At 31.1% G+C, this 21,442-nt stretch overlaps 2 protein-coding genes across 3 annotated transcripts; one reads left to right on the plus strand and one right to left on the minus strand.

Annotated features, from left to right (window-relative positions):
• The first annotated feature begins 12,806 nt into the window (after positions 1-12,806).
• LOC111295296 (protein VACUOLELESS GAMETOPHYTES-like) lies at positions 12,807-14,327 on the plus strand. 2 transcript variants are annotated; one of them, XM_022888725.2, is made up of 3 exons: positions 12,807-13,236; positions 13,468-13,930; positions 14,067-14,327. In XM_022888725.2, exons 1-3 carry the CDS (start codon positions 12,840-12,842, stop codon positions 14,068-14,070), a joined length of 864 nt encoding a protein of 287 aa, XP_022744460.2. In that variant the 5' UTR covers positions 12,807-12,839; the 3' UTR covers positions 14,071-14,327. The 2 variants fall into 2 exon arrangements, with proteins under 2 accessions (XP_022744460.2, XP_089599036.1); XM_089742910.1 differs by having other exon boundaries at positions 13,468-14,322.
• A 1,965-nt stretch (positions 14,328-16,292) lies between these two features.
• On the minus strand, positions 16,293-20,286 carry LOC111295588 (G-type lectin S-receptor-like serine/threonine-protein kinase SD3-1). The gene is made up of 2 exons (XM_022889131.2): positions 19,416-20,286; positions 16,293-19,048 (listed from the first exon to the last, which is right to left on the minus strand). Exon 2 carries the CDS (start codon positions 19,035-19,037, stop codon positions 16,734-16,736), a length of 2,304 nt encoding a protein of 767 aa, XP_022744866.2. The 5' UTR covers positions 19,038-19,048; positions 19,416-20,286; the 3' UTR covers positions 16,293-16,733.
• Positions 20,287-21,442: the final 1,156 nt, after the last annotated feature.

The following is a 21,442-nucleotide window of genomic DNA, read 5'->3' on the forward strand; positions in this document are numbered from 1 at the left end:
TGGGATCTGTTATTAGAAGTGACATCTGTATTATTTTTGTGGGCGCGGTTCGGCTTGGCCGCTTGGACCCTCCTATTTTTCAGGGCTAAAAATTTTGGGTATGGTACGGCCGACCGAACGTTGGGAATGTTTTTTTCTCAACTGACACCCACCTCGAGTTAAATCCCATATTGTCTTTCTGACATTGTGTTTTAGGGCACTGCGTTTTCTTTAATCCTTTACCCTCTCGCTCGCCGTAACCTTTAACAGCCGACTAGACTTCATCCTTTGAATTTTCAATAATTAGAGGAATATTGTGAAAACAGAAGAAAATTGCTAATTAATAAATGGATTAGTTTAATCAATTCGGAGTCGGTATGGCCGTCTTCTAATGTGGCTGTGGATATCAATGGCCTACGCATCATGGGACCTTGTTATTCTTGTTCCTGGGTGGCTGGCTGTTGCCCAAGGGAGCTTTTCCATGACCATGACCGTGACCATGGTTATACTAAAACCACGGGTGGAAGTACCATCTCTCAAATTGTCGCCGGCGTTGTTTGCGCAGGCCGAACCTAGCATGTAAATAGGTGCATTGGATATTCAAGCCAATTTCTGAATAGGACCCAACGACCTTGACGTTTTTATTAGGGCTTTGGGCCCTAAGTCCATGGATTTCAGCTTCCTTTCTCGTAAAGATTCAATTCAATCCAAATTGGTTTTGAAAAATCAAACATTTGCATTAAAAATCTAAATTTATAATAAATTCAGATTCAAAACAATCTGAATTAAAAACCATAGGAAGCTAAAGTCATTTAAAACCACTATGACACAATCCCAAAATCGATCTGAAACTTGTAAAAAATTAAATTTTAAATTAGAAAAATCAACAAAAATTATCTCTCTAAGAATCTAACTTGAAATAATAAATTAAAACTGAAATGTTTTTAATCCAAAATAATTGGAGATATTTTAATTTCGAAATAGCTTGTTTGAAATTAAAAAGATCAAGACCAAAATAAACTCATATCTATAAGATTATATTAAAGTTGTGCCCCAATTCTCAATTTCATGGCCAACTTAACATTTTGATAAAAAAATGATTGTAAGGACAATTTAAAAAGAAATGATAGGAATATTTTGGAAAAAAGGGTTTAAAGAAGAATCTAGAAGATAAAAGATGAAACAATAAAAAATGGGAGACGAGGCACTATTGAAAGAAAAAAAGGGAAAAAAAGAGTTAGGAAAAAAGGAATTTGGATAAGATTGAAAAGTTATTTCCAATATAGCATTATGACATGGCGCGATGGATGGTGGGGTCAATTAATAATTGGTTGACGATGAAGCTAGCACTTGATATCAGGTGTGGTAGAGGGATTATGCTCAATGTAGTGGTGACTCAGTTGAAGAAAACTAAAAGTTCAGGTCAGGATGTTGGGCTAGACCGCTTGGAATGAACTACTTTATCTATGTTCCAAATTGCCACCGTGGAAGGTTTGCTACTTTTTTTTTTTCTTAAATACATTTATTTTCAATTTAATTTTCAAATGATGGAATTTTTTTGTTGTTGTTAGTGAATTTTTACTTTTTTGGAAGGCAAAAAAAAGTTTTGTGTATGTGGATTTTTGCATGCATTCATTTCATTTGTTTGTACTTATTTAAATAAGATTTTGATGAGACTTTTTCTAATTTGTCATTCCCCCTAGTTAGGGGAGAGCAAAATTTGGTTAAAATCGAAAAAACCAATAAAATCAAAGTTTTTAAGTAAATCGAGTCGGTTAATTTGAGTTATATGAATTTTTTGGTTATCCTTTTGGTTTAAATGGTTAAAACAGTTTGTTTTTAGGTTTAAATTTTGAAATATAATAAACCAAAATATCTGATTTAATATAAGATAAATAATTAAAAAAATTATAATCACCCATTTTTTATATTTTCTTTTTGCTTGTTGAACCATAGCCATTCACTTTTAATCTTTTACACTATCAACATTTTCTTATCTTTTTTTCTCCCATAGATTTCATGATCTCCCCTCCCTGATCTGTCGATTGTCGCACATCGATCTCAACAATCAATATTCTAATCTGCTACACATCTTTTATCTCTCCCTACTGTCTCTCATATCCTACTCTCATCTCACTCTTAACACTCTGATATGTCATTTTTTTTTTACTTCTGCTTGCTACATCACTCCATGCCTCATTCTACTTCTTTCTTCAGTGCCTATCATAGTCTCTTTAAGCTTTAGCTCTTTTCACTAGCATAGGATACAAGCCGAACTCATAAGGTTAGAGTAAGAAGCTAGATACTTAAAGGTTGGTAAAAAGATTATTTTTTATTTTTGGCTTCTTCTAGCTATTAAAATGTTGGTATTCTTGTTTGGAGTATTTGATTTTTAATTGTTTTGGATTGGATTTGACTACTTAGTTGTGTTTTTGAATTTGAAATGATAACTCTTGATGTTGGGTTAAAGTGATGTTAGTATGTTATTTATTGTAGACAGATTGAATTCAACTTGCCTATTTGTTATCTTCTCATTCAAGTCACCTGAAATTTGTCTCATTTTTTGAAGTTCTCAAGTTGGATATGGAGCAAATACCAAACCTTGAATTAAATTCTTTTGCTATCCAAAGAAATCATCTTATGCCAGTTTTTGCATTATTGTCACTTTATTTTTGCTAGAAAGGCAAGGATGGGGTACCATGGATTTATTTATTTTTTGATTGGTTGAGGGTGCTAAATCTAGGAAAATGAAAGTAGATAATATTGCTTTAGATCACCTTAAGTGCATAGGTGTACTCTTGGTTTGGTAATAAAGTTTAGCTTTCTATTATCTAAGAAATTCCCGTAACTGTAGTAGTTCTTTTCTTCACTTCTATCAATTCAATTTCTTCCATTTAATTCAATAGGCCTCAGTAGATTGGTTTTTATTTGGCTATCAATTGTTTCCTTCTTTCCTCGATTTGCTACTTTTACTGTCCACAGCTATAAAGTCATAATTATCATTAACCCATTTAGAAACCCTAATGTTTAAGGCATCTGTATGCTGACCTTATTTTTGGACTTTTAATGTACTGGTATTTCTTTTTGAGATTTAATGACTTTAAGATTTCATGTTAGGTAACGAGGTATCTAGTGTCTGAAATTTAATTTTTGAGCCTTTTTTCGGTTAATTAAGTTATTTAATTTATGCTCACTTTCAATGATTTATTTTCCCCACATCACCCTTCAATTTTGGTTTATTCCATTCATATACATGGTGACAATAGCTTGTTATATCATTTTTGTTGAAATTTCCGTTATACATGTTTTTTTTAATAGTAACTTTTGGGAACAAACAATGGTATTATGCACTTATAATCTACTAAGATACATTATGCATTCAGCAAAAAGAAGCTTACACTATTATCTATATTAACTTGTAATATGAATATTATTGCTTCATTTGTGAAGCTTAATAATTTACCTTTATTCACCAAAATAATGGAAGACTTTTTCCAGTAGTTATTTGGACTAAGCCTAAACAATTTAATTTAAAATTTTGTTTTGGTTGGAATTAATGTTTCAATTTATCCATGAAAATTTACTAGTTAGTTTTTATCCATTTGCAAGAGGGAATTTATTTTATACTGGGTTCAAATTGGTGACTAGGTGGACTTTATATGGTTTTGTTGACAATTGGGGAAGGAATAAAGATTGAGTGTTTACTTATCATATTCACAAATTTAAGTTTGCTTAACAAAGAATTTCCCATTATGAAACAATTCTTAGGAATTTTTGAAAAAGTTGTTTGATTTGTTCAAAGCCACGAAACTTTCAAAGTAACATGTTTGATTTGTCCAAATCCATTGAGACTTTCAAGTTAACATATTTTCTTACAAGCTATTTGTAAATATATGGAATGTCATTCTGCTTGAAAAATTTTTGCATACTCTAAGCATGATTGGAATGAAATTCAATTGTAAGAATTGTTTTTCATGGTTTTAGGGCACGTTAATAGTTGTAGCTTTCCTTTGCAAATTCCCTCATTTATTGTAAATGCAATCACTCCCACTTCTTTGTATTTCTTATGTTCATCTACTTCACATGTCTTACAAATGCTATTCATTTTTTTATGTTTATATATAGCTTAACTTTTGATCTTTTTCCTTAATGATGTCAAACGAAATGACTAATCGAAATCCTACACAAAAAGATGCTCAATCAATCCCTTAAGTAGACATATATAGAACAGAAGGTGAAGTTATGACTGCTAAATTGAAAAAGAGATGACCAAACACATGGTCGAAGGTATGAGACCACTTCACCAAATTTACTAATGATAAAGGTGAACTCAAAGCTAGATGTAATTATTATGATAGAAAATTTTATGCTCACCAAAAAAAAAAAAAACATCTATATTAAAGAATCACATGAATTTTCGTATGACATTTCTTTGTGGTAATGATGATCCTTCCCAACCAAAATTAGTTTTTAGCTTAGAAAGATATGGGTTTTTAGGTACTTGAAAGTTTGATCAAGATGCTATTAGAAGAGGTATGGTTGAGATAATAATTATAGATGAGTTATATTTTAGATTTGTGAAAACAAAAGGATTTAAACGTTGTATGGCTATTACATGTCTTAGATTTCATGTACTATCATGATGAACTATTGCTAGAGATTGTTATCATGGATGAAAAAGCTTCCCTAAGGCAATTTTTAAAATCGTCTTTTACAATAGTATCTTTTACCACTGATACATAAATCTCACGATGAATTTAGGCGTTGTATGTTTATTGTATGTCCTAGATTTCATATACCATTATGATGGATTGTTGCTAGGGATTGTTATCAAATTTATGTGGATGAAAAAGCTTTCCTAAGGTAATTCTTGAAATCTTCTTCTACAAGAATGTCTCTTACCACTGATACATGAACTTTATTACAAAGAGTCAATTATATGTGTCACACAGCTCACTTTATTGATAATGATTGAAAACTTAGCAAAAGAATATTAAACTTTTATCTCATTTTTAACTATAAAGGTAAGGTTATTGGTAGGACAATTGAAAAATACTTGTGTGATTGAGAGATTGATAAAGTTCTTGTTATTAAAATTGATAATGATAGTTCCAATGATGTTGCAATCTCATATTTGAGAAAAAAATTTAACAATGCAAGAACTAGTATTGTATGAGGTAATTATCTTCATTTGAGATGCATTACTCATATTATTAACTTTATTGTGAGTGAAAGGTTAAAAAAAATGAGTGATTCGATTGCTCATATTAAAGGGGCTGTTATATATGTAAGATAATCACCCTTTAGGTTGGCTAAGTTTAAAGAGTGTGTTACCAATGAACACATTCAAAGTAAAAGTTTATTATGCTTGGATATTTTCATTAGGTGAAATTTTATTTACTTGATGTTGGAATAAGCTCAAAAATTTTAAAGAGATTTCGAGGCTTTTAATGATGTTAATCTTTACTATATAAGTGAGCTTGTGTTTGGAGATAAGAAGCCTTATGAAAATGATTGGGTAAGTGTTAAAAGATTATGCCTTACAAAAAATTTACAATCTTACAGTTAGAGTTTCAAATTTTTTATATGTTACCGCTAATAATTTTCTTGAAGATATTGTGGTGTTTATGGTATTTTGCAAGATTGGCAATTGAATGTTGATGTTGAGTTGAGTGTAATGACTAAGAGAATAAAAGATAACTATGACAAGTATTGGGGGAATGTGGATAAAATGAGTATGTTACTTTATATTGCTTATATTCTTGATCCTATGAAAAAACTTGCTTTTATGAAGTTTTATTTTATGAAGATGTATTCTTATGATCAAACTTTAATGATGATGAAGAAAGTAAAATAAATAATTGGTGAGTTATTTGATAAATACAAAAACATGTTGCAAGCTCAATTCGAATAAGTTAGTGAAAATAACCATACGAATCAAGTTACAGAATCCACCTATGAACTTAGAATTGAAAATTTATGTGACTCACAAGCTATTATGGCTAATTTACGAGGTTTAAGAAGCAATAAGGTAGAGAAGAGAATAAATCAAAGTTAAAAAAGTATTTAAATGAGGAGCCTGATATTTTCAAAGAGATAGTGGACTTTGATGTTATTCTTTGGTGAAAACTCAATCGTCATAGGTTTCCTATTCTTTCCTATCTAGCTCGTGATGTGTTGGTAGTTTTCATATCCATAATTACTTCTGAATTTGCTTATAGCATCGATGGTCATGTGCTTGATGCATAAAAGAGTTCTTTAACTTATAAACTTTTGTAGGCTCTTATTTGTGCTCAAGATTGACTACGCAGATCTTTAAATTTTGATATAAATACCATAAAGAATGAAGTGGAACAACTTGATAAGATTGATTTAGGTAATTATTTTATTTTTACCATTATTTCTTTCAATTCTTATTTCTTTAAATCTTTATAGCTAAATTTTTTTTATGTATATTTAAATTTATCCAAGATTACATTGGATCCCATAATTGATTAGTACAGCGTATTGATAAATTGAGGCAACATGAATTAACTTTTTGTTATTTTTTGTTCGTGTTTTTGCTATGTATTGTTGTTGAGAAAGCTTATTACTTTATGGTTAATGTTGAGCAAGCTCATCGATAGTGGGCATTCTTGAATATAATTAGTTAAGTATTGTTGTTGAATAATTCATTCTGCTTTATTCTTACTTTCTATTTTTTTTTTTTTTTTCAGGCTTGCTAAATGATTGGCAATGGGATGTTATGGACTTGAATCATGGTTTTTGGACTGTTAATTTGTGTTTCAAGAATGTTATGGACTGTTATGAACTGTTAGTTATGAACTATTAGTGCTAGATAAATTTTGTGTTTATGGACTATTATGGATAGTTAGTGCTAGATAAATTATGAATTATTAAGTTTATGTTTATGTTATATTGTATTTGTATTTTATTTGAGTATTATTAACAATGTTTGAACGTGTTGGATTATGTTTTTAGTATTTGAGTACTTAACTATCCTTACATGAATTGCATTTAAGGTTTAATACAGGAAACAAAAACTAGAACAGACTAATACTTAACTATCCTTACATCAATTACATTCAAAGTTTAATACATGAAACAAAAACTAGAATCGACTAACCCAAGAAAATCGATAGAAATCGATCATCTTAATTCAGTTTGGCTTTTTTGATTTTCCTTACATACATCGATCGATTCGATTTTTATAATGTACTAAGTCAGTTAAGTCAATTATTCGATTTTTATAATCGATTTAACTGAATAGATTGTTTGCTCAGCCTTACCTCTGGCAATTGTATTGAAAGCTGGACTTGATAGGGAAATAGAGGTGAAAGAATTATCACAAATTTCAATTCATAATAATTTGTGCACTCTGCTGATGTTGGGATTACTGTTGAGTTGCTTGATATTGCTGAGAAGGCAAGTTGGGATGAGTTTGACCGTTGGTTGATTTTGGTTTGTCAAGAAAGCTAGGAATTTTTCTAGGGACATTGATAAAATTTTGGTTTTCTGTTTTGGCTTGATTTGTTTTTTTGGTAAAGTTGAAATTTTTTTAAGGAAAATAATAGGAAATAGGTTTTTTATGATTTTTTTTTTTAGAAAAATGGAAAATTTCTAAGGAAAATGATGGAAAATAGGTTTTCTTTTCATTGAATATCATATGATATATGTTTAGTGTGATCTTTTACTATTTTCTTTATTCCCTAGAAAAGTAGTAGTGATAGAATTTTCACTGATATGAAGGAATTACATATATATTTGTTTGGATATATATTAACAATTGGGACATAACATTTATAGTACAAGACACAGTTTAAAGCAATTAAAATGTAGTTGACAAAGGCTTCAATAAGGGTGGAAATTTGTGTTAGATCTTTCTTTTGGAGTCTTACTGTCTCAGGATACTTTAATGTTATCAAGGATTAATATTATTGTACCTATGCTTGGAAACTCAAGCATAGTTTCAGCATTTGAAGATCATGTATGTCCTCATCCTTAATATCATTGGGCTGGAAACAAGGTTAAATTTGATGTTAATGTTTAAATTTAGACCTGGATTTTAAAAGGATGTTGGTTAAGAGGAAAGGTTGTTTTGGTTTTTTCTTTTTTATTGAATGTTTGTAATATGATAAAACTCTTTGGGTGGTTGATTTTTGTTTTTCTTGCTCACTATATTGAACTTTTATGTAGGTTTGACCAAAAATTTGTCTATTGAAGACCCATGTTAACATATTTCCTAATTTCACTCTAGATTTTGGTTCTAAACTTCGGTGTATCTCAAATGCTTATGTTAAATGTCTGATGCCTACATTCCCAAGCTATGGCCATTTTTTATAAATGTTTTTTATTTTCAATTGTGAGACATAACTATGTTACAATTCTTTGAGGATGGTACCCTTGCTTCTTATTTTCAACGTTAGTAGTTAAACTTGGTGATGTATATATTTGAAAAATTGAAAATGGTTTTGGTTTTGTAAAAGAGAGTTATTGACCTGCATTCAATTATAGTTATATTTGTGGATGTTCTGGATTTGGTATTGAACTATAATTATGTGTGTGGATGTTCTAATAGGCTGGTGACAATGTGGGACTTCTTCTGTGTGGCCTAAAAAGAGATGATGTACAGCATGGAATGGTAAGTGGAACCAACCAAGCTACTTTACATCCACTTAGTTATGTAGCAACAAATAGAACTTTTTTTAGTAACTCTAATCTATTTATGATTTATGTGAATTTTTAATCATTTGCCATTGTTACTTAAAACCTTATGCATCTTTCATGCTTTGAGGAATATTTTATGTAGAATAGGAGAGAAAAGAGTTTTTTAGTAATATTTACTATTAGCTTTTGAAAAATAATATATTTTAATGGTAAGTTGGTTTTGTTGGACATGATGTCCAAAAAATGAATGCTGTAAAACATCTAATTTCTTCCAACTGCTTCGGTAATTGCCAAACCTGGAAGCTTGAAGACATACAAGAGGTTTGAGACAAAGATATATGTCCCCACAAAAGATGAAGATGGACGTCATACAACCTTTTAATGAAGTTACATGCCCCAGTTTTATCTGAGGACTACAGAGGTAACTGGAAAAGTGGAATTACTTGAAAATGTTAAGATGGTTCTGCCAAGGGACAATGTTTCTGCAACTTTCGAGCTGATCTCAGCTGTGCCTTTTGAAGCAAGTATGCTGTAGTATTCCTTTTTCTTTTCAAAAAAAAATAAAAAATGATGAATTTGCTAATTGGAAGTTCCATTATAGCAAATTATTTGTGCCAAAAAGAGTTTTTTCTCTTCCTACTTATTAAAGACTCAAAACTTAGAAAATAGGGTTGTCTTAATATGTTGCTTGCCATCAATGTAACGGGACAGAGAATTGCCTTGAGGGAAGGAGGTAGAACTGTTGCTGCTGGTGTAGCAGTAGCAGTTGGCTCTTGGTGGCGACGGTGGTTTGCTTTCTGGGTCTTCTAAAAAGTCTGAATTGGTTGCTAGGTGGGTGCTTTTTTTTTTATCAAAGGTTGTTACTTTTGGATGCCTTTTTTTCAATTTGATGATTTTTGGGGTTTGTTGTAAATTTATTACAAATTGAGAGGGTTTTTGGTGCATTGTGGGGGAAACCATTGCCTTTGTTTGCTCTGCGAGGTTGAAAAAGGAATTCTACGTTTGATACCCTTTTTGTGAAAATTGAGAGGCCTTTATTGCAAATTTGTTGGAAGTGAGAGGGTTTTCGGTGCATTGCCTGTGAAAACTCTCGTCTTTGTTTGCTTTAGTTGGATTTCTGATAAAAGATTCTTTCTTTTTGGTTTATATTCATGAAGGTCTTTGATTTCAAAGGCGCTATATCCAATATTACAATTTTTTTTTCTTTTTGCGTGATTCTTTCATGTTGAAATCGAAAATTCAAAATTAGACACAACTTTGATGTGATCAAATCCCAGATTCGAGCAACATAAATAATTAATATATTGGGATCCGGCTTTTCTTTTTTTAATATTAAATAAAAATTTTTGTTGATGGTTATATTTAAAAACATAAACATAAAAAATTTACGATTTAAATAGTATCATGTCAGAATTGCAAAAAAAAAAAAAAATTGTTTAATAAGGAAACAAAAATAAAAAGCGTATTGATTGAGGGTAATGAAAATTTTTTAACAGTAATAGAATATGAATATCGGAAGCTGCGGAGATACTTCCTATCCAAAACAGCGAATACATCTGAAAATTATGATTAGAGTTAAAGAAGTCTTAAAAGATGAACTAGCGAGGGAATATTTCCTCCTTTAAATTTGGGGTTTCCCAGTAGTTTCTTTTGTGTAGAATTTTGATGGGAAAAGCAAAAGACTTATCGTAGCTTGGAGAATTTCCTGTTAAACAAAAACAAATAATTGAGATTCAGTGAAACTTAATCAAAAGAGATGGAGAAGTGCACCCTATCAAATTTATGTCCAGAGATGCTCTACAACTACAACTCATCACCGCACACAGAAATCAAATAAGATACTCGGTGCACAGTTCATTTTTCATGATTCTGCAGCTGATTAGAATCATTTATTATTAGAAAGTAATATGAAAGGTAAAATTGGGTCCAATGTTTTATTTGTTGCTCCATTTGATTCACTTTCATGATCTGACTTCAACATGATCTATTAAATTTTATGTTTTCCTATCATGTTGGATAACTTGTGTCGTAAAATGATATATATATTAATATTAAAATTTAAATTTCAAATTCATTAAATGTAATCTTTTAAGAGTGATTGTATGAATCAATTTAATTAAATTTTAAATTTAATAAATATATTATATTCATATTAAAAGATTTTGATTAAAAAAGACAAAAAAACCCGAAACCGATGGGTTTCGACTCAACTTGACATTTTAAGATCGATTTAAAAAAAAAAATTGGGTTTCGGGTATCGGGTTGGATCGGGTGGCATGAAAAAAAAAATCGAGATCGGCTTTTGGGCAAACTCTACCCGATTTATGTATATTTTTTATTATTTATTTAATTTTATAATTATTTATATATTTTTAATATATATTTAATTTTAAATTTATATTAAAAATAATATTTTATTAATTTCATGTCCGATCGGATATGATTTTATACAATATCGGATCGAATTCGAATATAAAAATAATAAAAAATTATCGGATCAGGTCGAATTCAGATTTTGCATATTTAAAATCGAATCGGGTTCGAAGCGAATAAAAACCCGTCCCGACCCGATACTATCCCTAATTTTGACACTTTCTCAATTATAAAACTATTATAAATTAATTTCTTCTTAATACAGCTAGTCCCTGTATGCCTGTATGGTATCATAGAAACTACTGACTTTGAGGCAAAAGCTAATATGGTGTTTATTTTAATAAAAATGAATTAGACATGGCAGGGAATATTTGAGGATTGGGTGTACGTTTCTTTTTGTGTAGAAATTTGGTGGAAAAGGACTAACATATTGGAGAATCACTTGCAACTCACAAACATATATATATAATTGGGGAATCATCAGTGACACTTAGTCAAGGTGATTGAGAAAGCCATCCTATTAAATTCATGTCCAAATATTCTCTACAACTACACGGACATTAAACAAGAGATATTGAATGCATCATCACATCTCCATTGTTTTTATGGTTCTGCAGCTGAATATCATTTCATTATAAAGAAAAAGAAAACAATAAAAGCTGCAATATCGTCTTCTATGGTTTGCTCACTTTATATCGAATATTTACAACAATTCAATGAAATGGATTTGGATTCGCTTTGATGTAGTCGTATGGGACTCTCGATCGTAAAGTGAAGACAACCTTCACATGACATGCAATATAATTGCAGCTGTCCATCGTTTAAAATGTTAAAGAAAAAAACCTTTTGACTTTGATGCCAATGCATGGTATCTATAGGCAGCTAATAGACACCAATTTCTTTACTCGTTTATTTCTTTTTTTTTTTTTTTCCCTTTTTATTAACTGATGGAATTGTGAGTTCTTAACTAAATGAGTGTGCAGTGGGCAATTGTCTTTGTCATCAAGAATCCCAACTGTTTATGGGACCCTCTATACATATTCTCCTATTAGCTTTCCATGGGACATAAACCTAATTTTTTTAGAAAAAAATACAAAAAAAAAGTAAATATAATACTAATTCAAGTTTTTTAATTTAAGCTAGGGATGATATCCAAAAAGTCGTCAAACCTTTTTAAAAATAAATATAAATTTTAAAACTTTTATTACATGATTAAGGTTATGAATTTTTTAAAAAGTTATGCATTTTTATTTCATTATAATCATACCAATTAAATTTAAAAATTAATGAATGAATTAAGTCTAATTTTTAAAATTATTAAAATAATATTCTCTGAAGTATTTATCTTCTAATTCATTTATAAATATATAAACTATATAACATAATTACTATTTCTATATATAAATATGTACACATGATATATACATAGCAACTTGTGCTTATCCAAGTTATACATAATATATATGGAATAATTAGAGAGTGTGAAACATGATGAATTACTGTACCCATTTATCAATATCAATTAACTAATAAACTAATCTCACAAAGCACAACACAACAAAGATTTTGTAGCTGAAAAATTAATGTTATACTATTATTATTGAATCTTAATTTACAAAAAAAAAAAAAATTGTGATCAATAATATATAATAAATAAATAATTTTGGTATAAAGTTAATTGGTAATTCCCCCCATTGCCATTGGTTGTTTGTTGTCGTACCGTCAGTTTTGCATTCCAAAATGGTCAATAGCGTCAACTTTTCAAGCATAAATACTCCATCAGTCATTCCCAAATTGCACCGCTAGCTTAGATTAGCTACATGAGCATACAGATGATGATGATGAGCAACAAACCCTCCTTGAAGAAGACCAATTCGTTTTCCTTAAAAAACAAGTCTCCTAATTCCATGTATGTTCAACAGACTATAGTTGGAACCAGCTGGAGGTCTCCTCATCAGGTAGAATTCCCAACCTCCCCTGAGGTCCCCCAGCTGGTAGATGAAATCTTCCATGTCGCTCACCATCAACACCCCATCTCGCAAACTTACCTGCCTGACCTCTTCACCTGCGCAGCTTGCAAGGAGTATGGCGCCGGCGAGTGCTACACCTGCGCTGACTGTGACTATCAGCTACATGATTTCTGCGCCTTTGCTCCTCCAGCTCTTAAGAGACATCCCATCCACCCCCTTCACGACATCATATTCTTACCAAAACCTGGTAATTAACTAGTTAGTTCCGCTCTTTTTTTTTTTCCCCTTTCATCACTTGCAAGTGTATATATTTATATATATAGTTCAAAGTAAAGCAAACTTCAAGACTTTACAACCACTAAATACCTAGATTGTTCACTAAAATATAGTGGATGACAATCAGTTAAATTATATATTGTGTTCAAGATCTTCATACTTGATACTGATTGAAACTTTACAATAAAAAAATTAATTTTAGTTAAAGGAGGATTATTGAAACCGAAGTGCGATATCTGTGCCAAAACCACCAAAGGATGCGTTTTCAAATGCAAAGTATGCAGTTTCCAAATGCACCCATGCTGTGCAATGTTGTCAACCGAAATCAGCATTTCAGTCCACTCACACACCCTAAGGCTCTTGCCCATGCCGGCTCATTCTGCGTATGGGGACCCTGATGGCTTTGTATGTCGCGGGTGCAATCGGAGGAGGTCAGGGAGAGTGTACCAATGCACCATCTGTGATTATCATCTCCATGCAGTTTGTGCTAAGAACATGGTGAATGGACTTCAAGCGAATGGTATCAAAGGCATGGATAAGCCGAGCAAGCTAGGATCTGCAGCTAAGGTTGCTTCTCAAGTGGTGATAGAATTCATTGGAGGGCTGCTTGGAGGGCTTGGACAAGGGGTTGGACAGGTGCTGTTTCAAACTGCTACTAAAGGAAGGTGCTCTACTACATCAGCTAGAACTGCATAAAGCATTTCTTAAGCTATATATATTAATTAATTAATTTAACTTGATTGATTTTTTGTGTCTTTCTTCTACGATCTATATGTTCAACAGTTTTTGTTTGTTCAGCAGTTGATGGGAGCTCTGGGTTAAGTTTGCAGTTGGGGAAGTGTTGCAGCAATTGCTACATACGTATTATATCTCTTATTGATTGTGTCAATAATTATAACAATCAAATGACAGTATGGTTTTCTGTAAGTTATTTTGTATATCCAATATATTTAAGGAAATTATTTTGTATATTTTTCAATGGCATTGCTTTGATTTGAAGAACCCATTTTGTTTCCACCAATTAAACATTTGTGGGCCTTCGCAACATATAGGGCTTCCATGTGCAGGCCTTTCTATTTTGTCAGTCCAATCTTTTAATTTTAAGCCTAATAACCCCATCTATATATAATTTTTTTTTAGTGAAGTATCTTTCGAATTATTATTATTATTATTATTATTATTGTCACTTAATAATCAATTATAAATTGATTGACCCAATTAAACCAGTTGAATCAAAATTAACGAAATGTGTAACTCATGTTATTGAATATTTTATTTATTTATTTAAAATTTTAAATTGACAAATTTAATTTTCTTTCATCTCATAATATCTTATTTTATATATTTTATGATTTGAACTCAAAAATTTTTTAAATAAATATTAAATTTTAATTGTTAAAATGTTTCTCGAGTCTTTGGTATTCACTTGATTAATGACTAAGCTAAGACGATTTAATTTCTAGCGCAAGTACCATAAATAGGAAAAAAAAATTGGATACGTGTAAATCCGATAATAAGGCTCAAAATTAAAAAATATCATGTCTAATAATCCTGCTCCACTCATTAATTACTACGAAGAATCTGAAAAGTAAATGCCTAATCATGTCACATCAAGGTTGTAATTCATTGGTCCAAAAAAATTAAGTTTGTGATTCATTGTTGTAATCATAATTCAAGGGATCCATGGACCGCAGCCAGGGAATTATTTTCTCTTTTTAGGAGAATTTGCGTAGATAGTTTTCGTGCTTTTTACCCCTTTTGTCTCATTATTTTTATTTGTTTTTGTTAGATGTCTTAAAATTATATTTTTTAAATATTTAAAATATTTATTTTTTATTATTTTAAAAAAAATTTATATTAAAAATTAAGAAATTTTGATTTTATAAAAAATATTTTAATATTAAGTATATTAAAATTAAAAAAATTTTAATTCTATGAAAATCAATGTAAGACAAATAAATAAAGACAAAAGAGTAAATTTTAGGTTCCGTATTGTTTTGTTCTTTTTACTTTTAAATATTATTTGTTGGTTGTTAAATCTTTAATGTTGCATTAAAATAATTTTATTTTTTTTTGTAAAATATTTAGTTAAATCTGACTTTAATAATAATTGGCTCCCCGTGTCTGCATCGACGACAGAAAAGTGGATGCTTAGATTATTTGTAATTTTTGTATTTAAGTTTAATTTTAAAAGTTAATATTATATATAAAAATTTATAAAAAAATATTAAAATTAGAAATTTTAAATTTTATTTATTTTACACTATAATATATTATCTAATTTTTTAAAATTTAAAATTTTAGTTATTTTATTTATTTTAAATTATAAAACTAGATAAAATATAAAAACATATTATATTTAAAAATTAAAAAATAAAAACTTATTAAAAATATAAAATATAAAATATTATTTATTTTAAAATATAGAATTGGTAAAATATATTAAAAATATATTATATTCTAAAAATTAAAATAAAACTTATTTAAAAAATAAAATTTTGAAATTTATTTATTTAAAATTATAAAACTAGAGAAAATATATAATTTTATTTATTTATGTATTAAAATATAAAAACTTCTTAAAATCAAAAAATTTTAAAATTTATTTATTTTAAACTATAAATTTTGATAAAATATATTAAAACTATATTATATTTAAAGCTCCACCCGTAACACTATGTACTTAGATAATTTAGATAAACTTTATCAACAATATTTTATTTTAACTTTCAAGTTGTGTTTTTTATTTAATGTCTGGTGTGTATAATTTTTTTTTTCAAATTAAAATAAAATTTCAAGCATATCCTTGATATAATATCATTTTTAGGGTAACTTACATAATTTTTAAAAGATATAACCTCTGAAATAATTAAAACAAATACACAAGTAAGATGACTTTCATTAAAAAAAAATGTTCGAAGTTGGGGTATTACCTAAACAGCCTAATTTGAATTTCCAAAGAATATGGTCATGGTTTTATTGATAGCTATCATTTTTTATTATAATTCGGTCACATTTTCAGATCATCAAAGCTTGGTGGCTTCTTATTATAATCATCTTGATTCAGGACTCAGGAGTTGTTAAGCAGAAGGAGCTCCAGGTTTAATATGTCAAGCCCGACCCAGGATGCACTGTCCGTCGGCCATCTGCTCAGCCGCCCTTCATACCTTTCAATTTTGCTTGAGCAACGAGACCCCACTCAACCAAAGAATGCCCGCTTATGTTGGTACTCAAAGTCTGAAACTAAAACCATGAGAAAGTACAGAAAAAGCTGAGCCAAAATATTAAAGAAAAGAACGACAATTTGACGAAAGGAAGGCGGCTCTTGCACTAACATTAGTAGGCGAAATTTTGGCAGATGCCCCCTTTTGGAACAAAGCCTCTAAAGAGTGTCATTACTGTGAATGTTAGTCCTACTAACTGTACAAAAATGGGAATGAAAAATCAACGAAAATGATGACTTGTACATCACAATCCTAATGTCTTTGAGCCTAACTCTGATGAGTCTTCTTCCTCCCTTGGTGCTCTCCAGCAACCAAAAGGTGGTGGAGGAGGATCAACAGGAAGTGTACCCTCCAACACCTTCACTACCTCCCCCATAGATGGCTTCACACGTTCATCTGCCTGAAGGCACCAAAATGCAATTCTCAATGCACGCTCCAGTTCTTGGGCATCGACTTCATCCTCAAGTCTTTTATCTACTACATTCTTTGGATGACCTTCCATCCATTCTTTGTAAACCCAATCAAAAACATCATTCACTTCTTTAAAGCCACTAACTAGTATCAAAACTATCTTGCCAAAATCCTCCACATCCTTTTGTGCTGAAGCCCTATGGGTGGCTGTCTCACCATAAAGCATCCCCAACCCGAATTCGTTCACTTTAGCCTCAAAATTTTCATCAAGGACTATATTTTCACATTTCAAATTTCCATGGCATAAAAATTCTCTACACTCTGTGTGCAAATAAAATATGGCTCTACTGACACTTAAGCAAATCTCCATTCTCTTTCTCCAAGTCAGTCTCTCAGCCAGTGTTGGATCATCAATATATTTCTCCACCGAGCCATTCTTGGCATATTCATAGACTAAATACCTGTGATCCAACTCACAACAATAGCCTTCCAGCTTGACAAGACCTTTGTGATAAATGCTTCCTACCTTTGACACTGCAGCTCGAAATTTTCTTGCTTCAATGGTAGCTTCCAGTTTTTTGACTGCAACTGGTTGGTTGTGAGATAAGGCACCTTTGAACATCTTAGGCCCAATTTGGAGGTTGAAATTGCCTGTAAGGTCCTTGATCTCAGTGAAGGATAACATGATTAAACATTTTGACTCAGGACTGGAATAAGCTACAGCAGCCATTCTCCGGTAAGTGTTTCTTCTTTTATAAAGGTAAAATCCAATTCCCAAATGAATCACAACAAACACAAAAATTGTGCCTGAGGCTGCTCCAACAATACAAGGAATGCAAATTTTATAAGACTCCTTGTGTGCTTGTGGCGGGGACTTCATTTGGAAGATGGGATCAACAGCTATGGGGTCTGAACACCTCTTCACAAAAGAAGTGGAACTAAAGGAGGAATCTGAATAACCACTAACATACTGAGTTTTCATCATCCTGCATTTTGGATTTCCATCATTTGTGAAGGTTACAGCAGTACAACTTGAGTCACTGAGGCACATGCTTTTGCATTGGTCTAAACTAGTTAGGGAGATAGAATCATTGACTGGGTAAATTCCGTAAAGAAACATGCTGGCATGCTCAACCATAATGGACCCGGATTTGCACTCATGCCGAGATGAAACCAAACATTTTGAATTAGAATGCGCTGTGTGGTGAAATGGGCATGTGCAAACAGGGGAACCAGATGCATTAAATGCACAGATGCCTCGCTGATCACAAGTTGCAAAGACATTACACTGATTCTCAACGGCTTGCCAAACTGATCTCCATGTTTGTGAAACCTCTATCCATGAATATAACCGTAAATTGCCATCCACATCCAGCCGAAGGAACCTAAATCTTACCGTGTCATTATGATCTTCTCCAAACACAGACCAAACAGGTCCCAAATTTGGGGCCACAAGTTGCAGGCTTCCATCAGGAGTGAGAACAGCACTGAGATTTGAGTGAGAAGGCCCTCCAGCTCTCCAATAGGTGATGCTGCTTTCCCACCTTAGCTGTAGTTGACCAGAAACATTCATACAGAGGCTATATACACTTGAAACATAATTTTGGCTGGCAGCTCTCAATATTCTAGAGGAGGAAAGTCTCTGGCCAGGAAGAAGCGCATCTGTTGGATTATCAAAGCTTTGCCAAATTACATCTTTCTTCTCATTCAGTAAGACAAGATTGCCATCATCACGAAGAAAAGCTAAAGCAACAGATAATTGGCTTGTTTTGCTGGTCCACACTTCTTGACTCTGCAAGGCATCAAAAAGAACCAATTCTCCATTCTCTCGAAGCTGGAAATAAGAATTGTTACTAACAGTAACATCAGCTCCAGCAACCCAAACCACTATCTGTTTATCAACAGGAATTGACTTGGAATTGAAACGAATGCCAACACTAAACTGGTTTGGAAGATCAGGGCGGTTATAGAATCCAATTGCAAAATCACCATTAGAAGAAACCCATGAATTATTTTCTTCTACAGAAAGTTTAGATCCCAATGGAATTTCTGAAACTGCAACCCCAAATAGCAAAGACCCAAGAGAGATACATAGCAGGAGCGCAGAACCATGGAGGAATCTCTCCTCTTCAAGCATATTTGCATATGCTTTAGAGATACAACATTAAAAAAAAAATCAGTACAATAATGAAAACAAAAACAAAAACACTATAAAACTTAGCACTGATTAAGACATTTAACCTCTTTTAGCATGTAATTAGGCTAAGATAAAGGAGGAAAGTAGGCAAAGTGCATGATTTTCAAGACCAATCATAATGCAGCTCATAGAAAACTATAACTACAAACTTCAAAATTTGTGAACTATCTACGTTGAATCAAAGTAATGGAACCACATTTCAATGTTTATTAGGTAAAAGCCGGCTAAAAACTTAACATTTCAAGGGATTAGCAACAAAAATCAAAAGAAATTATAATAATTGAAGAAAGGGAAGCAAATATTTTCAGAGTTTGGTACCTGAAAGAATAAGTCAAGAGACCAGAAATTCAAGCAGCAGGCATAGAATAGCACCTTGAGCATAACCAGAAAAGGAAGAACCCTTTTAGGGCACTTATCAACGAGTGAGCACTAAAAACTTGACCAAAGCAACAAGATTTCAGAAGTGGTTGAATGAATATTAGAATAACAGAAAAGAATATGACTTAAACAAAATGAAAATATATATTTATTTATTATGCATGAATGAACTGTAAAAAGATTTTAAACAATGTGATATCGATGAGCAGGTGGCGTCAATTAAAAAAAAAAAAAAACTTTTAAGCATTTATGGGACCCAAATTCAGGAGAATAGAAATGCACTGTTGGAAAAACGCCATCATTTTCAAAGCTGGAAAAGATGGGCTCTGGACAATGATATTACAGATGATTCAGTTTTTTTTTCTTTTTAACACTAAAAAAAGGTGATAAATTTAGAAAGAAAAAGTTGAACTGGGCTTGGTTGCAAGAGGAATATGCTCTTCACAAAGTGAATCAAAGATTCTTCTTTTCTCTTACATTCCTTTTGGTGAAAATGAAAAACCCAGAAAGGAAAATTATTAAAAAAGAAAGAAAGAAAGAAAGAAGAAGAACAGGATTAATGAAGAAGAAAGATCTATGGCTATTTGCTATGAGCAAAGGAAAAAGAGATTAAGGAAGAATTAAAGACAGCAACAAAAAGGGTCACATTATTAGGTAGAACAAGGCTAGATGAAATTGTTGAAATGTGAAATGGAGAAATAGGAGTTAAAGGGAAAGCAGGCAGGAAAGAAAACCAGCAACCAGCAGACTTATTAAGGCCTAGAAAGGGAAAGAAAATTAATGTGATTGTCTGATCAGATGACTGGTGTTTGAAGAAGTGGGCTTTGCCCTTTCTTTTGTCGGCTTTATTTTTTATTAGTATATTGTTTTTATAAGTAGTACTACTTTTATTTTGTTCTTTTTAATCACTATCTGAATCATATAATGTAGTGTGCTTGTTTTGGATCCAACTAATCACTGGAAATAGAATTGTTTTTATTCAATCTTAATCAATAGAAAAAGGCAATCTATTATGAAAGACAATATCTGATTAGATTATTGATAGAGTGAATAGATTTATTATTTTCTAAATTCTCTCTTTTGATTAAAAATGATAAATTCACCATATATTAAATTTGAGCAAAATTCAAACCAAATCTAGTAATTTAAAAATTAAAATTTTTATTATTTTTTCATATTTGAAGCATATTAAATTTTTATCATTAAAATTAAAAATTTAATATTCTACCAAACAAATCACATGTCATTAATAATTTATATGCACAAATAATGTATTAAATATAAATAAAAATTAATATATGAAAACAAATATCAATAAAATTTTGAAAGTATAAAAAATATATAAATCAAGTAAAAAATAAAAAAAAATTAAAGTATAAAGAATTAAATTCACCTAAAGTAGTTGTAGAAAATTAAAAAAAAAAAAAGATCCATTTTATATATTTTATTTATTAATAATTTTTACTTAAACCTAAAACCTTTAAATATTATAGCGAAATTTTTTACGTAGAAATTAAGTGAGAAGAAGGTGAGGAGGAGTAAAAAGGCAAAGGAGAAAAGGAAGTGAAGCCCACGTGGGCAAGGCTTTGGGGAAATAATAATAATAATAAAATAATAATCAGTCAGCTTTGGAGGAATCAAAAGTGGTCCCGACATAAGGATGCGAGTAGACTTGGACGGATGCCATGGCCGCCTCTGCCCCTCTCATCTCATTGTTCAAGAATGTCGGAATGATCTACGCACCCACTCTTGCCCCCAGATTTAACTATAATCACAGTTATTGCCATTTACTTTCACATTTATTACATTATTATATATATATATTATTTCGATAAACAAGTATTTGATTAGAGGTATATCCGTGAACCATATACTGTGTGTGTTCATGGATCAGACCGTCCATCAAGTTTGTGGGCTTGGTCCAATTTGAGTTGGATCTTTAATAGAACTTTTCGAGTACAGATTTG

This window comes from Durio zibethinus, chromosome 14 (genome assembly GCF_047325235.1).
Source record: "Durio zibethinus cultivar Kanyao isolate XHJ-2024 chromosome 14, ASM4732523v1, whole genome shotgun sequence".
Taxonomy (NCBI): Eukaryota; Viridiplantae; Streptophyta; class Magnoliopsida; order Malvales; family Malvaceae; genus Durio; species Durio zibethinus.